This window comes from Neolamprologus multifasciatus, chromosome 8 (assembly GCF_963576455.1).
Source record: "Neolamprologus multifasciatus chromosome 8, fNeoMul1.2, whole genome shotgun sequence".
NCBI lineage: Eukaryota > Metazoa > Chordata > Actinopteri > Cichliformes > Cichlidae > Neolamprologus > Neolamprologus multifasciatus.
The window spans coordinates 17,983,748-18,002,132 of record NC_140446.1 but is presented as its reverse complement, the minus strand read 5'-3'; the positions used below and the strand labels follow the sequence as shown (position 1 = coordinate 18,002,132).

Sequence of the window (18,385 nt, the reverse complement as noted above, 5' to 3'; positions counted from 1 at the left end):
GCAGCAGGACCTGTGCGTATCTCAAGTTAAAAGAATGCACAAATGTGTGGGAAATGGAAGGAAGTTTGTCTAAAAGAAAAAAAAAAACCCTCTCAGTTCTTGGACAAAGCTATGGGGCAGAAGTCCACTATTTGAATTCCAGTAAACACAGCAAATTAATCGAGCCAAGATGAAATGTGAATGACTTAAACAGCTAAAACATCATGAGAACATCATGTTCTCGTTGAATACGGCCGCGATACAGACTGCAGTCAATACAGTCTAAAGGCAAACCCAATCCAAGTGTATCTGAAAGGGTCTTTTGTGTTCTGCAACTCAATAGGGAGCCTCACTTCATTCGCAGGTATACTGTGCTTGTTCAGCCTGGGATAAAATACATTAAGCGAACAGCGTGATAACACAACCTGCACTGTGTTCCCGCAAAGGTCTTGAAATACGATGAAGAAATACTGCACACATACCACCCTCAACGTTAATAAGAGATTAGCAATGCACAAGCCTGATGATTCAGTGTGACCTCAGACACCACAACACAAGAGTGATAAATTCCCAAAGAGGAAAGTGTAGATCACATAATGAAGAGCATGTTTCAGTTAGAATAGGTTATCTATCGGTCAAAGGACGTTCACTGGGTGCGAGGTGATGTGTAGGGCATTTGACTGCACAGTGAAGGTTATTAGAGTATGGGTGTTGATCTTTCTGACTCTCACCGATGTCATTAAAGCAGCTTTCCTGACAGTTTTTCTCACCTACATACCTGCCCTCACTCTGACGTGATCTGGTGTGAGAGGCTGTTTCTGTCACCACACTTGGACAACTTCAACACACAATTATGTAATTTGTCTTATTTTTTTTTTGTTTAACTCAAACTTATCATAAAACCCACATTCTGCATCTGTTCTCTGCAAACAAGGAACACTTTAATAAAGAGCTTACTCAGAACTTGCAACACCTGTTCCAGACGTGTCCTCTGCTGTCTAGTACCCTCTTTCACAGGTGCACACACACACACACACACACACACACACACACACACAAACACTTTGTCCAATTCAGCCTTGCACATGTGTTCTGATGCTGTATCTGATGTTTTTGTCCACAGCCACAGCAGAAAGGCTTGCTCGCCACATGACAAAGCCTAGAGACAACTTCAGCGCACAAATTCGTGCTTTGCTTCCAGTCTGTTCTGTCCTATATCAGTCAGGTCAGAGACCTCTAGAGCTCTCAACAAAACTGAGAATCTGCCCCATGCATCAAATACCATGGTAAACTGCCGGTGGACAAAAGGGACACATCGTGTTGCCTCAGCAACGCTGCCTGGACAAAACTGTGTTAGTCTGCTCTTAGAACAATCCAGCTGGTGCATTCAGCAAATACTGGGGACTGAACTGCAAGTGAGCTTTCTAAATAATTATGTCTTCTTTCCATATTTGCAAATACCAAATAAAACAACACGTATTCTGTGAACTAGTGGCACATTTTCAGCTATTCACACTCAAACAGCAACAGTAAACAGTTCTCTTTATCACAGTTCTCTTTATCGTTTTTACTGCAGCTACATTTTCCCCCTCTCTTTACCACTTGTCTTGTGCACATAACAGCTCTTCAGAGCCACTGCTGCTCTTAGCAGAAAATCGTGGCAGTGGTGTGTCATGTTAGCTGTTCACTGTAGGTGGGCAACCCCAAATCAGTGACTTCAAGTACTGTGCTCCCTCCCAGGTTTTTGCTAGTCCATTCCTTTCCCACAGAGCCATGCCACATCCTGCAGGTTGAACCTCAACCCATCTGGGTTTGGTTAAGCCAAGACAGAAGAGCCATAAAAAACCAGGCCAAGAGCAAAACAGAGGGGCACCTCCTCATTTACAATCATAACGAGTGCTCCCAAAATTGGGTTTTGATGTGGTTTAGAGGAACGTTATACTGGCGAAAGCTGGCAAACTTTAAAAATCACAATTTAATTAATCAGATCTTAATGTTGACCAGTGTTTGCCATACAGACTACAATAAATCAAGAATATTTTGCGACATATTTTACCATTTTTCCCCCTCTTTAACATTTATGGACATCCTCTAGCTCTTATTTTGAAAATTCAGTCACTGTTAAACAGCTAGTCATGACTTGCCCTGTGTTTTGTTACCATACTGGCTTTCTGATCTGTTCAAGCAGTCCTGATATCATTCAGCTGCTCTGAGCACGTGAATGAAGACCTGACTGGAAACAAAACAGAATACCAATTTGTTATCTGTTGTCATAAAGTATGTAAATTATTAATGTTTAAATGTATGTTCGCCTCCTATCACACATGCACATTTGCAAATGGATGGATGCAACGCCCTTACTACTGCTATATATACACAATCTAATCTTTGGAAAGTAATGATTATTGTGGCTCCTTGATGTGTTCCATGCCGAATATTTAATTGTATGTAATCTCAATACTAATCAAATTGAAAACAGCCTAATATTAATGTCAGATATGTACACCATTTAGCCAAGTTTGTGCAGCTCTTTATTCAACTGAAAACAATTATTCTAATTAGCCTCGTGTGACAAGCGAGGTTCTATATTTAGTGGCACTTGATATTTCAAGCTCCAGACCCTTATTGTCCCCTATACTTTTGATCCTCCACTCAGAAGAGGGATGAAAACACAAAGAGTGACATCCAGAGAGAACACTGAACGGAGGGAGGACATCCGCCACTTCACTTGTCTCTTCCTCATCATCTACGTTTCTTTCCATGTCATCCTCCTCCTCCATTGAGTGCCTCACAAACGAGCCTCAATATGAAGAGCACATTAGGGCCACTGCAAGATTTAAAAGCTATGTTCAGACAGATTTTGTTAGCCAGTGGTTTTATTTTATTCCAGTAAAAACAGTGGAAATAGACATAATTTAAGGTTGCTCATGTGCTGTTGTGTGCATGTATCTCAAGAGTTGTCAACTATATTGTACATGATATATCGCTGTTTCTATGGGGGGAAAAATGTATTCCCTAACTGGATAGTATAGCAGTTCCTGAGGGTTGGTGGCTGTTGCTGGGTAAAAATGTATGCACAAATCTTCTAGTGATTCCTTTGGCTGCTAGCAGATTGCCAGCAGTTTTTCACGTTTGTCTGCAAATACTTGCTAACTACTAGCTGAGTGGTAGTTAAACTTGAAAAAGTGCGAGAAGAAGCTTCGCTTTAGCCAAATGTTTGTTTTTTTTAATTGGTGCAACTCTTACTTTGAAGGAAAACAAGTTCGTCAATGCCATTCAACCTACAACCCAGCATTAAGCTAGCAATTGTCATGTGTCTGCAAGACTTCAACTGTGAGAATGCAATAACTGTAAAAGGACTTAATATGAGGAGAAAAAAAAAAGAATGCCACACTGCACCCCAGCACCTGTTCCCTTTATTACATCAAGCCTCACACTAGCTTTTCTACTAAAATACCACAATGTGAAAGGGTCAAAGTCAATAAAACAAATACCGTTTCATCTACTTCTGATTTCACCTCATTTCAAAACACATCCTACGCTTAAAAAAGGCTGTTGAACACTGCTTGGGTCAATCAATATTCAGCATGCCTACATCTTACAGTGCCAATAAAACCGACAAACTAAATTCCTGAACCAAGTCGACTACAAAACTCAAGCTCAGACAGAAAGTCTACATACTAATTTTATAATTACTGCATAGATTTTAGTCTACTGACTAAATATAACTCGGTGATTTAATATGTCAGTCAATGAGTGGTTTTTCCAGTCTTTCCTTTAAGAACAGGAAGTAACCACGGGACACCTGCACATCAAGTGCACAGTGTAGTAACCACTTAAATAAACACACAAAGCTAGGTACATAACTTTGAATGTCAACACCACACATTCATTCCTTTTCACACTACTGTATAAGCAGGCTTACTGTTTAGCACGTTCACTAAATACGTGGTTGTATGGAACAAAGGACTGGTGCTAACCATGTGTAGGCTGCCTCATCAATCTCACATTTTTAGCACTTGCATCAAAGTTTTTCTTTGGTTTTAAAACAACTAATTTTGCACAGAAATCATGTAACTAGCGTTTCTTCTCAGATAAACTAAACTTGCAACTAACAATGAAAAAAATGATCACACTTTATTATCATCTTACAATAAATGCAACTTTATTACAGTAACAATAGCCACTGTAAATTATTAAATAGTAGCAAAAGCCTCTGGTTTAACTCAAGTGAAAAGAGAGCAGTCCTTTGATGTGAAGCAGGAAAAAGAAAGAAGTGAAAGTTTTAACGTCTGTTCCCCTTATGCGTCAAACTGCAGATGGTGTTGTTTGTTAGAAGTCAAAGAGAGGGGGAAAAAAACTTCCCTTTTATTTATATGCTGCAAATTTTCAATGTCATAGTAGCAGCAATGAGGTGAATAAGGCTGTGTAAATGAGCAGATCATGGTGCATTATAACACAGATATACTGTACAGTATGCTGCTGTTTGTTTGAACCATGCTGTGGTTGTTTAGACTGTGCCACCAGCTATTAACGGTCACAGACAAGCTTCAGAATATGAACAAAACGGGCAACAAAATAATCATCAGCTGACAGGAAGGAAGCTCACCATTTCATCCAGAGCATAGCGAAGTAAGCCGTGCTCGTAGAGGATAAAGAACCTCCTCTGCCATTTCTGTAACAAGAAAAAAAAACAACAACAAACAAATCTGTCATTACGGACATGATCACACAAAAGATATCAACAGCAAACCATAGTCATTTTATATATAAAAAAGTTTTTAAAAAAAAAGAAGCCTCACAAGAAGATGTGCCAGTATTTATCATATCAATCATTACACATTTGATAACTCTGGGCATGAGAGTCAAACACAGACTTGTGGAAGGCCAATAGATGTCTAAAGCCTGAGATTATTTTGCTGGATCTAGAAACTCCAGTGAAAAGCTTGAACACACACCTTAGGGTATAAAGACCTCCAATACAACACACACACACACACACACACACACACACACAGACACACACACAAAAGGAAGTGCAATCAAGTTTTTGGAAACAGTTGCTATACAGCAGTAAGCAAGTAATGCTGGCACACTTTCCTCTTACGGGACATCACAAGGATTTCAAGCTGTGACAAGCTGGACAACATTTTCATCAGCATGCATCAGCTGCATTCGGTCGTTAAGATTTCAGATTGTTTTCCTTTTCTTTACAACTACTTGAGGAAAGAAGGCCTTCATATATAAAGTGTGGGTGTTATCACAACAAGAGCTAAGTGGATACAGACGTTCATAAGAGAAGACGAGATTACACTGCTGATTAAACTGTAGGATATATATGGAAAGGCATGCAACGCGCAGTATCATTATGTACCAGGTTAGTTGTGGGGGGTAAGTCTTGGTTTGAATGGGAATCCTGTCAGTTACAATAATGCAATTTCCACTGATATTCATCCTCATTGTCTTGATCAGTTCTCTTCCACTGCCCTCATATGTTAATGTACCGCTTAGTCTCAGTGTTAAATTTCCTGGGCTCCTATTCTAACAGGGCCTGGTGCATGAAATATTGAGAGCTGCTCTCTAACCTAAAAGGCCACTGGAAGGTCTCAATAGGGGGGCCAAGAAGCCTCACAGGCAATGTTAAAGGGACACTGCAGTCCACAGATGCTTTTTAAAATAAACCAAACCAAACAAAAAAACAAACACGATATATTACAGGCTACAGAGGCTGATTATACAATTCCAGACTCACTGTCACAAAACAGAGCCAGACCCCTCCACAACCTGTTAAACTAAAGTGACCCTAAAACGTGACTCACCTGAGACATCAGCGGTTTTCTGTTTCTCTGTTATTTGTTTCAGTGTAAACCTGACAAATGTGCTCACGTCAGCACTACGTACAAGCCAGCAATTATACCCCCGCAGTGAAACGCTGACTGGGAGAATAGGCAGAACGCATCACTGATGATGTCAAAGCAGCAGCAGACTGTTGATAGTAGATCCAGAGGTGCTTTTCCCAAAACTCATATGGAAGCCATCAGCGAGGCTGTGAGAACTGAGACCTTTCTTCTCCTCCCCCACATTCTCTGTAGTCCTCTTTTTGGGATGCACCACCACAGCATATAATCTGGCAGCTGATAAACGACGGCTCCGATTACACGATACTGCAGTGGTAAGAGTTATTAAATGAAGTCAATATTAGGCTCATTATTTCCTAACAATGAGGCTTCACTGACAGAGGACCGAGATTCCCATAAGAATCTGCTGATTTCATGAAGTAGCCACTGAAGCCACAACAACAAGAGCTCTTGTTTATCAAATGAGTGCCAGAATGGATAAAGGAAATTAAAGGGAGGAGTAGCCACGCTACTTACCTAGCATTGAGCTGGTAAAACAAACTTAGCTTAGAACTTTGGTGGTAAACAACATAGCTTTGCCTAGCTAAATGGGGTGGGGGGTCTACAACTGTAAGCTTATAACCAAAACAAAAATCATCACAGACAAGAAAAATGGATAATGGCTATGCTGGGATTTCCGCCAGTGGATGATGGTCGGGGTACACCCTGGTAACTAGACAGCCATCTGCACTCTCAATCCCTCCTTTGGGCAATTTAGAATCACCAATTACCCAACAATCATGTCTGGACTGTGGGAGGAAGGCAGCGTACCTGAACAGAAACCACGCAAGCACATCAAGAAGCTCCAGAAAGGCTCCAATACAGTCTCACAGCAGTTTGTGAAAAAAGTCACAACCTTTAATTCATAGATACGTGTTACTGGACATAGATTTCACACTTTTTTTTTTTCTTGGTCCTCAACAAAACTTTTCATCAGTATCCAAATTTGACTTGACCTTGAGCATAACTTGGGCAAAGACCTGTTAGATGATCACTGTGTGCAAGTGTCACTAAAATCAGTACACTAGGATGACAAGTTTCCCCTAAGCTTCTCACACCTTGGGTGAAAACCTATTAGGTGACCAACACTGTAAGAGGAGCAGCATTTCTTGCGAACAGTGGACAGACGGGCAGACAGCGGATGCCTCGCCATGCCATAGCGTCATCTGTCAGCCCAAAACCAAACTAGCTGCTCATTTTTCCTCAAAGCAGTTTAACATAAAATCAAAACCACTACACCAATCAACCATTCAGACGAGCAGAAGCTAAACACAGGGGGGGTTAAATGGACCTCTTCTCTTATAAAGAGCGCCAGTTTCTTGCCATGAATTTCTGCCAAAACTTCCAAAAGAAAGTCAAGAAGAGGTGAAGTCACAACATAATGCTCTCTTCTAAACACAAGCAATCTCACCACCAGCAAAGCTAAACACTTATGAAACCACTTACCCGAGATCTGTGTAAGGGATTGTCAAAATTTGTTCCCTCCGGTGCCAGGAGCAGCCATCCTGCATATATAGGTTTTGCCTGGTGAGTGGAAAACACAATGACAGTGTTGGAAGCAATCATTAGCATAATAAATAACTGTCTAATTATGGGACACAGAAGTTGATTCTGCAACTTGAGACCACATACTATGACCTATTTAAAAACACATTCACACACTCACAAACATGTGTTAAACTCCATGAAAGTGTTATAATAGACATTAGCTGCCTTGACTTTAGGCTACACTCGCCACTTGGCTTTATTCCAGAGCACCATGCTGCCTTGAAAAAAAAGAAAAAGGAAAGGCTCACACACACACAATTTTTCTTCTGATCCTCTAAGTGGGTGGACTGGTGGGTGGTGGGGGAAGCAAGAGGCAGAAGTTAGAAGGAAAAAAACAAACAAAAAAAAGCAGTGGATGAGAAGCAGAAGAGAGAATTAGTGCCGAGCTTTTGTGGCTACAGATTTGCAATTCAAACATGTACTGAGAGACGCAAGTTGGCCTGGCAGTGTTTCTTAAGTTGTTCTGGTACATACTTGAACTGTAGCCACGCTAGTAGTCAGCACTTGTCTGCTGAGCCAAGAAGCCCTGCATAACCACTGCATGCATACTGCGCGCAGGAGACCTCACTGAACTTGATGTTTACATTAAGATCTTACCTGTGCCTAAAGAGCTTATCAAATTAAGCGTCTTACATAAATGCACGTGTGCTTCACCCCCCAGACTATGAAACAGTAGCCAACAAATCTGAGTCAAAAGAGCTTGACATATCCAGCTGTCTGGCACTTCCATGTCTTTCAATCTGAGGTTTTGATTACAGTCATAACTTCACCCTATGTACGGCCGAGCATAATCCACCATAAAATCCTCTTTTGCTTTGATTACATGCAGCACAGCACATTTTCCAGCTGAGTGACTGTGTAAACAAAATGACATAACATTAATTTCCAAGCACAAGTCCAAATTATAACCTTGGACCGTCAAGAGTTTGAACAGACTTGCAAGAGAAACATTCAGACACTAAAAATGGAGGGGAAAACTGCAAGATGAAGGCAACTGAAAGAATAAGAGAGTGGGACACTGTTGTTGTGCATTGTTGTTTTAATGCCTGTAGAAAGAAAAAAAAAAAAAAAAAAACACAGTTTAGAAAAACATCTCATCTCTCCTTATAAGACTTGACAGCCATACCAATGGCAAGTCCCCCCTGAGACTGAGAAATAAGCATGATGAATCTAGGTCACTTTTTAGCCTCTAATGGTTCAGCGGTTAAATGTACTCATCTGAGCGTGTTCCCGTGTCTTCATTTCGCAATGCCCCCCACCTCACAACCTCTTATTCCATGTCATCATAAAGGATATATTAATATTGCTTCAATAGCCTGGGCCTTTAAGGCAAGTGAAATTAGAGAGATGGGAGGTCAGAATGACAGTTCTGGTTGAAAATAGATGCTATTTTCAACCAGAACATAGATGCTTGTGCGTGTGTCTGTGTAAGGACTTAATATATGGACTACAGGACTTCAAACCTCCAGCAACAGACAATCTAATAATCTTTAATAGCCATGTGAGGCCAACAAACATAAGCCAATTTCTGTACCAACATCGTGGAGGACAATGATAGTGGACAATGTGTCTCACAGACACTGAAAAAGCATCACTTGTACAATCTTCAGACCTGAGAATGAGCCTTGATCTATCCCATTAAACAAGACTCCCAAGAGGAATGATCACAATGTGGGTCAACAAAGTTCAGCATGACACCATACCACCTTCACAACATAAGACTCCCTGCTGGGGACAATGTAAACAGTGAAATATCTCCACTAAAATAATAATAATGTTAATAATAATAATAATAATAATAAGTCAGCCTCGCCCAATATTAGTCAATGTTAAAGTAAACTTTACAGTTTCTTAATTTAAGCAATAGTATGGTTCAATCTACAGTTAAATGATCAAAGGAGACAACATAATCTGAAATAATTACAGCTCCTGTAAAAGCAGCTGATAGCGTTGCTCCTGTGCTGCAGGGCATGGAGCTGGGTGGAAGCCTGCGTGTGCATGAATTAGGGTCAATATGCGCCCTTGGGCTGGAAACTAATTATGTCCAATTAACCCAACCTTTGCACTTCGTGGTCTATTAGCACACGACAAGTCGTTTGAAATGAGCACATTAAACAGAAAAGACAGCAACAGGATTTGCACTCCCATTAAACGGCACATAGTAAGAGTGAAACGCAATGGAAAGTTGCTGGAGCGTTTGTTTACCTGGTTTAAGTCTTCGTCGTTGAGCAGATGCGACTCTCTGGGCTTAAAGCAGTTCTGGCATTTACTTTTGTTGAAAATGTTGGCTTGAAATTTCCGACAGGGATTGTCTTTGAGTGACATGGTTGATTGAGGGAGCGACACTCGATGAGGAAAAAAAGAAAAGACTTATTTTAAAAGTCCGTGTTTGAGGGGGGAAAAAATCAGTTCTCACAGCAAAGACTGACGCAAGTTGCTGATGTATGCTTTCTAGAACAAAGCCATTTAACAGTGCGCAGTTCACCTGTCCCGAGGTTACCTGAGGCAGTGCGTAACCCCTCGTTAAGTGATATCTATATTGGTCATCTTGCGCGCGGGGTCGCCTCCTGCAGCTAACGCCGAGCTGCTAACTTTAGTTTTAGCGTGCAGGCTTGGGCAGAACTTGTCAAATAAAGTCGTCGAAAGTGCGGACAGATGTTCGCGTGTCTCTCTTAATTACGTCCTCCGGCGAGGTGTCGACGTCTCACAGGTGACGCTCCGGGCCTCGAGCTCGCTGCAGAGGTCCCGTCACAGTCTCCATCGGGCGGAACGGCTCTTCACTGAGGGGGAGGGAGTCCACTTCGGCCCCCCCTCTCTGTCTTTCTATCAAACAAGTGATAGCGCGGTCATTGCCGTTAAATCTTTTTCGCGCTTCTAACGTCTCGCTTCAGGGCCACCGGAACGTTATCAAACTTCGGAAAAGCCATCGACGTGGTTGTCATGCCGCTGGATGAATAGCGTCAGGTCCTGTTCGTCGTAGAGCTGCTCCCCCTCTGATACGCAGTCTGCGGTTGATGTTTTCGTGCAAATCCTCGTTCGGGCCGGACATTCAGTCGGTGGAGAGGTGAACGGGAGAGAGTGGGGCTGAGAGACAACGCCTTCGTCCAATCGGAATAGGTGGACACGCCCAAAATCCAGGCCGTTTCTTTCGTGGACCAATAGAAAATCTTCTGAAGTGCTAATATTTTCCCTCACGCTAGGTGGTATTTAAAGGCCCACTTAACTTCCGTACAAAAACTCTGATGTTGTTGAAATTGCCTGTGCTAATACTTTGCTTTAATTGCGAGTCAAAAGGCCTGAGTGTAGTGTGTATCCACGTCAATATTATTCCATTATTGTACTAATGAAAAAACATAATTTTTTTAAATTCAGCTTATGGAATACGGTTTGGTTTTGACATATGAAAGAAAAGTCTAAAGGTATACACAGAAATGGCTTCCTAATGAATTACTAATAAAATAAATGGCAGCAGGCCAAAAAAGGACACAGCACACATCATGCACTAATAGTTATGGAAACTGCACGTGAAAAGAATCTATAAAGGCTGTACAGGAGCAAAGCCTGAACTTAATGTGTATTACAATGTAATAGGATTGCATTATATACATTTTTTAAATAAGTGTGGCTTATATAGTGTAGTGGGCTGCACAGCAAGCGGTAATAATGCAACTTTCAGGCTGATGCTAATGCTACTTTATGGTGTTTTAAAACATACATCATCATCAAGGAAAAAAAAATCTAAAATCTACAGCACAAATGCAAGTTAAAGTCTGGCAGGTGTTCTTATTTTAAACATAGAGGGCAATCTTAAGACTCCAGAGCACCATCTGTTGGTCTTGAATTTCAAATGGCCTGACTGGGATTTTTAGAAACGTATATATTTAAGGAAATGTAGAGAGTGTGGAAAATGATGGACCTGGGTTGCGATCTGCTTGTGTTCCTCCTGGCTTCCATTTATTTAAGATGACTTAGTGCATTCTGAACAGGAGGACAGGCATGGGTTTGTTATTTGCACACAAAAGAAAGAGTAGTAACTGTGCAGATATTTCTGCAGAGAAGAGAAAACCAGAGCACAAATGTCTGTCATCACCGTCAGGTTCTTTGAAGTGCACTTGAAAGCGAAGTGCAGCATGTTTTTCAGATTCCAGGCTGATGCTCCAGATTGGGAAAAACTGTGAACTCAGGGCACAAAATATGTGAGTTATTGCATCATGCTGTGTTTTGAGGCACGATTTTATGTTTTTTGTTGTTGTTTGTAACTTGGAGAAAGAAAGAAATTAGTGCTAGTTAATAAAAACCAGTGCTTGTAAGAAGTGTGTGATTTTGATTATGCAGCTTGAGGTGGTGGGATTGTAACGCCAAGTGAGCACATATAGTGGGGTAATATAACAGCTGAGTCTGGGAGAAATATGTGTAATTATTCATTTAGGTCATTACAGTAAATGACTGAAATACATTTCTTAAATATGTTCTCCATTTTAAACTGAAACATGCTTCTGAGTAACTAGAAAACAAAAAAATAATATGCATCCCATGAGTCATAAAACCATGACATAATTTTATTTTGAAAATGAATCCAGTATTTAGTGAAGAATTTGAAATCCTGGGACTGTTATCCAGTTATCAGTATTACTGATCCACAAAGGTTGACATGAACATTGCTGACTACTTGACCATTTCATGTGTGTATGTAGCACCAAGTCATAACAACAGTTACTGCATTGAACTTTATATAAGGTAAAGACCCAACAATAATACAGGGAAAAAATCAGAAACCCCCAACAATCAGATGGCAATCTACAAGCAAGTGGGTGACAGTGGGAAGGAAAAACTCCCTTTTAACAAGAAGAAACCACCGAAACAGGCTTAGGGAGGGGCAGCTATCTCTCGCAAGTGGTTGGCGGTCAGTCTCTAAACACTAAATTTATAAGAAGGCAAGCAGAACAACCCACCGATAACGTTACTTTTTATCTTGTGTAGCAAGTACGTAACCCTCACGCACCCAAATTCTGACGGATGCGCCCTCTAATTATTTTAGTGATCTGGACACACTTTGCTTGTGTGTCCCGTTTTTTTGCCTGCTTTTGGTGTTCCTAACCCTCTAAAGGTACTCAAAGCTACTACTGCAATTAAAGGAAACTTTCTTTAATTATATCTTCACTTCTTTATTTTCTGTCATATGAACAAAAGTACTGGGCTACCTACACATTACACCTACAGAAACTGCTTTGTTGTGAAGGTCCCCACGAATGGCTTTTGCGCTGATGGTAATGCCAGAGAAGGTTTGGACCTCCGCAGTTACTGAGTCAGCAGTGTTGATGACTTTTACAGATTATGTGGCTCAGCATTCAGCGACCCAGCTGTGTAATTTTATGTGGCTTGCCACTTGGTCATTAAGTGACAAGCCTGACTTAATGACTAACTTGCTAATGTTCCATTTTGATATAATACCACTTACAGCTGATCACTGAATATATAGGAGGGAAGACTTTTTACAAACTGGCTTTCTGTAACAGTTGCATCCTGTGCAAGGTTCAAATTCAGTGAACCCATTCTTTTACAAATGTTTGAAAACACAGCAGCGGGCAAAAACACTGTTTCTGACAGTTTTTTCTACTCTTGGCTCTGTATAATGTCACTTGGAGCGCATATTGATATGGTCATCTCAGGCATACAGATCTATTTGTGAGGACATCAGACAATCAGAAAAGAGTTGTCTTAAAGGAGAGGGAAAATAAAATTATTTTAAGGCGTGAATCATGAATAGCTAGAGGACTCGAAGAATAAAAATATAGAGTTGGAAAGAAGCATAATGGGTTCCTGGTCTTGGGTGAGGAGCCAGTCAAAGAGTGATTCAAAAACCCGTATGAGTGAAAAATCTAGGGAACAATTCACTTTCTCTGGGATAGGGTTACTGAGGCCCCGCCTTGGAGCCAGGCCTTGGGAGGGTTCCCAAGGGGGATTGCCTAGTGGCCAGGCCTTAGGTTTTTGGGCACGGCTGGGCACTATTACAATTAAGTTATTACCATTAGGTCATAGTACCTGGTACCAGGTACTAAAATAGTACCCGTTCGTGTTCCAAAGCGATCTGAGCTGGTACTAAAACGTGACATCACGCCACCAATTAGCTGGTCAGTGGCGTTAGTGAGTCATGAGATCGTCTCCTTCACAAAAATCAAAACTGCCATTTTTAAAACCTGGCAATAAGCGAAAAAAAACAACAACACAGTGGTCCCCGAGTCTGACAAAAACCAAGAGAATGAGCAGGAGGTATATCGTCGCCTCAGCGCCGACCTTTGTTGTAGATAGCGTTCGTGTTGCATACTAATTAGGTCAAGGGACGCGCAGTTGCATTACTATATTAGGTGGTACTTAATTGTAATGGAAAACCAGTTAATCTGATTTGATTTGAAGTAAGGTTTTATCAACATCTTAAGGAGTTGCTAAAAAGTTGTTTGTTAAGCTTAATATAAAGAGATACAAATGCATTCTTTAGATCGACACAACTGAGATTTAAATGCCATTTCCAATGCTTTAAGGATTATTTATATCAAGCTGTAATACTATATATGGCTGTTTATAAATTGAGGCCCTTCTATACATGTTGAAGCTTTCATCTGCTTCAGAAAAGAAAGCAGTGTTAGCAGATACTTCATTTTAACTACTGCACAGTGGAAACATTAGATTAGTATAAATGTATGTCTCTGGAAGGTGGCTGTCGAGCTATTCCTCTTTTATTCACAGTGTAGTATTAAATGGCTACCTAACACTAGCTTCTTGCTTGAAATGGAAAAAATATCTTCAATTTCAGGTAACATTTCAGAAACAACACTTTGCAAAAAAAATGCAAAAATCATTTTCTACATGCAGTTAAATTCCATGTCGTTGTGGAGTACAAATGATAATAGAGTGTCATTCAAAAGATTTTATGTTTAACAAAGACTTCACAATGTGCACTGTGAAGCAATGTCACGAGTTTGCATGTGCTCACTGTGCTTTCAGTAGTTCTCTCTGGTGTACTTCATCGTTCTCCCCACAGCTATTCTACAGGCCAAATTCAAAGCTCTGCAGGTTTTTGTTAGTTTGTAATCTTCAGCATCAAAAACACAGGCCCATGATGATTGATCAGAGCTTGTCATATCTCATCCGCGCACGATAAACTTCACCCAAAGGCACAACAGTTCTATAAATAACCACAGCAGCATAGGAAGTTGTGTGCGAAGTTGCAAAGAGACACTGAAATATTTATTTATCTAATAAATCAAAGCCATTTTACATAAATGAATTAAAACAGGCAGAATTTCAGTACTAATTTGAATAAGTCTAAAGAATAAGGTGAACCACATCTCAGTGCCAAACTCTCCATGTGTGCTAGTTCCAAAAAGTTTATTGGTCATGATTGTGTATTTCAGCCACTAAATAATATGGGTTAATAAGAAATACAAATTGCAGTGGAGTAGGGAACCATTACAAGAAGGTGGCACAGAAGCAAGGGTCTTACCTTTGCTTTGAGAGGGAAAAGTGTGACGTATAAGTAGAAATAACTGAAACATACGGGTACATGGCTGCCCAGGCAACCCTGGTGTAGATGTTCTTGCTGGTGGAGTCAAGGGACAGCATGGAGAAAGACAGTCTGTGCTTATAACAGAACTCTGCTGGGGTCTTCCCCAGCCTGAAGACCTTCAGGAAGGTCCACCTTGGAGGCGACCAGCACACATGAGATGTTGCTTTTCATGTAGTGTTGCTAAAAAAATAGAAAAAATTCAAACACTGAAAAGCTGAGTTGAGGGAGAGTAAATTTATATAAAAGGGTGTCCTAATGTAATTCAGATAACACATAACTTTGGGGTTGTTAACTAATTACAGCCAGTGGGTCCGAATACAAGCAAATTAAATCACAGTTTATGTTTATGTGTTGCTTAGTAACTGCAGAGTAATTGAAACTGAATCTTTCTTTAGTCAAACAAATATTAAAAAACTAATAATGATGCTGGAAGGATGTCTGTCTCAAGTCTATTTAATATGTTGGACCGTCTAACCTCTGCAATCTTCAGCTCTCCAAACTTATCTTTCTGTAATTACATATATGAACGGTAAAGACTGGGAGAGGCTGCAAAGTGAGCTGTGCTGGATTATCAGACAGGGTAACTGTGGGCAAACAGCAACAAAATACATAGTAAAAGAAGAAGTGATCTTAAAAATTAAAAATAAATAGAAATTGACACTTTATCCTTCAAATGGTCCTGTAACTGACCTTGTATATGCTGCCACAATAGTTGAAGGAATGGGGGTCACTGATGTCGTACATGAGACAAGCAACATCACAGGAGGCGTCTAACTTCTTCAAGAACTCTGTCTCCACGTCTACCTCATTAAGCTGCAGAGATGAGAGTGCTGCTCAGGTTATAGTCAGGGTCAGATAGAGAGTCATTGCTTTCCTTCACTTCAGTTTTCTTGCATATTATCAGCATTGTTTTTTGTTTTAATCACCAAAACATCATAACATGCAAAAGACTTGGCTGTAAAAACACTAGAAATGATATGTCCTGACTTTCCTTTCTTTAATTATTTGTTGCTCCTCTGTCAAAGTTTTCATCAATAAAATATGAACATGTCTGTTATATCTTTTTTAAATCAATCTAATTAGCTAAATCTGACATTAAGAACTAAATATAATGTCCTTTAACAAGCCTATTTAATCTGATGAGCATAAGCATTTGACAAGGAAGTTATTGCTGAATGTAAATGTTGAGTAAAGTGAAGTTGTTGTCAGTCTCCGTACAGGCAGTGTTGGGAAGGTTACTTTTAAAATGTATTCCATTACAGAATACATGCCCTAAAATGTATTCTGTAACGTATTCCGTTAAGTTACTCAATGAGAGTAACGTATTCTGAATACTTTGGATTACTTAACATATTATCATGCATTTTACAACTACATGAATGTACTATTACTGTGTGATTTATTACTATTACTGAAGGTCCACGGCTCCGAACCGTAGTAAAGGGACCTCTGACTAATACGTTCCGTGGGGCTTGTAGCCGAAAAATAGCTTTACTTTCTTGTCTGGGTCAACTCTGCTTGCGAGAGACAGAGGGAGGTGTTGAAAGACTGCTCCAACTGAACTTCAGAACTTAAGTAAGTTTCGGAGGAAAACGCGAACAAAGCGTACAGTCGAGTTTTAATAGCTTACTTACAACTGGGTCAGGCACTCTTCTTGGCTGCAGTGGTTATTATTATATTTACATGCTTCCAGCTCCCGTTTCTGCTCGATGATAACTCATACTTTTCGACTCTCCTTTTTCTCCCTCCTCGCGCTCACAGACACATAACGAGTATGGCAGTCCATTCTCCCTGCAGCACGGACTACACTGCCCATGAGGCTACATTCTTTAGAGCTATGCTTGTAGCATTCTGCCTATTAGCTTAGCACAACAACAACAACAACAACAACAACAACAACAACAACAACAACAACAACAACAACAACAACAACAACAACAACAACAGGCGCTCTCTCACCCAGGAAACACGCAGAGCGAGAGCGTCACCCTGTAACCATGGCAACCGCAACGCTGCCGACTGGAACTAAAGAACGTAGCTGTCAAACAAAACCCAAACAGTCCTGACCCGCCACAATATGAAGCAGGAAAGTACCGCCGTGTAATACATTTATTTCAACAAAGTAACTGTATTCTAAATACCACCTTTTTAAACGGTACCTGTAACGGAATACAGTTACTCATATTTTGTATTTTAAATACGTAAGGGTGGTACATGTATTCCGTTACTCCCCAACACTGCGTACAGGTAAACACTGCATTTGTGTTAGTGAAGTGTAAGAGATTCAGAAATTCAGACATCACCATACTTTGTCAAGTTTGGTTATTAATTACATCATAAACCTTAAAATCTGTGTGGGGAATACTGGTTCTTTATTGTATGACTCCAGAATTTGAATTCTAGACTAATTAGTTTTGTAAATCTGAGTTGCAAACAATGATTTTGAGCTTAATTGACTGAAACTGATGTTTGAAGACAGGCAGGCCTGGCAGACAACTGCGTCCAGCAACGAAGGAAAAGTCGTTCTGGAGGCCGGCTGCACGTCCAACAGCGGCAGCCCAGGCGAAGTTCCTCAGGCAGCTCCGATGTTTTTGACCCTATGCGACCCATATCCGATCATGGTATGACAGTGTGAACGGCACAAATCCGATATTTTCAAATCCGATCTGGGTCACTTTCGTATGTGGTACTGAATCCGATACATATCTGATGTTTTAGAAAGCGACTGCTGTTTGAACGGTCATGTCGCATTAAATCCGTCTTTTACGTCACTGACACAAGACAGACGCCAATTATCAGCGCCGGAGAAGCGCCCGATAAGATATCGTGAACGCTTCCTGGCCATCCGGTGAAACTGTTGGGAAGACAACGTTGGAGAAACGTTAACATTTTATTTGTACTGCATAATCTGCAGGTTCTGACAGAAATCTGCAACTATCCTTTGAAGGATATCCTCCTCTCTAAAACAGCAATAAGGATAATTATTAGGTTATTTACATTATTATGTAAATAACTTAAAGCAAAAATTGGGAAACGTGAAGTCCGAAGTCTTTATATTAAGGCCATCAGTCAAACATTATTGTTTGCTCTGGGTCTAAACAGAGCGCTTTGTGTGTGACATCTTCTTTTGCGCATGCGGGCCGCTTTGAGCGTTCACACTAGAGCGCGTTTGCTGTCGCATTTTATCTGTAGTGTGAACGAGCAGGCAAAAAAATCGGATTTGATCAAAAAATCGGAATTGAGCATTAAGACCTGCAGTGTGAACGTAGCCTAATGGAGCAGGCGGCTTGGAAGGCTCTCATGAGCCTCCAAGTGGCGGCTGTACACAGAACTTCAGTGGTTCATAAGCATTACTTGCAAACCTGATTTGTTTTGTGTGTGTCTTGGAGCTTCCAGA

At 40.6% G+C, this 18,385-nt stretch overlaps 1 protein-coding gene across 7 annotated transcripts in view; it reads right to left on the bottom strand.

The window, feature by feature from the left end:
• mpripa (myosin phosphatase Rho interacting protein a) overlaps window positions 1–10,506 on the bottom strand; it is a 52,614-nt gene extending 42,108 nt beyond the window's left edge. For 5 of the 7 annotated variants that reach the window (XR_014875565.1, XM_085169375.1, XM_085169374.1 and 2 more), the window contains exons 1-3: window positions 9,630–10,506; window positions 7,323–7,400; window positions 4,589–4,654 (exon numbers count right to left, since the gene is read on the bottom strand). Coding sequence is in view for 6 of the 7 variants with exons in the window: in XM_085169375.1 (XP_085025501.1) it covers window positions 4,589–4,654; window positions 7,323–7,400; window positions 9,630–9,749 (264 nt within the window). In the remaining variant the exon portion in view is untranslated. The remainder of the gene's footprint in view (window positions 1–4,588; window positions 4,655–7,322; window positions 7,401–9,629) is intronic. The other 2 variants (XM_085169378.1, XM_085169379.1) reach the window with 1 other exon arrangement.
• Between the last annotated feature and the right edge of the window lie 7,879 nt (window positions 10,507–18,385).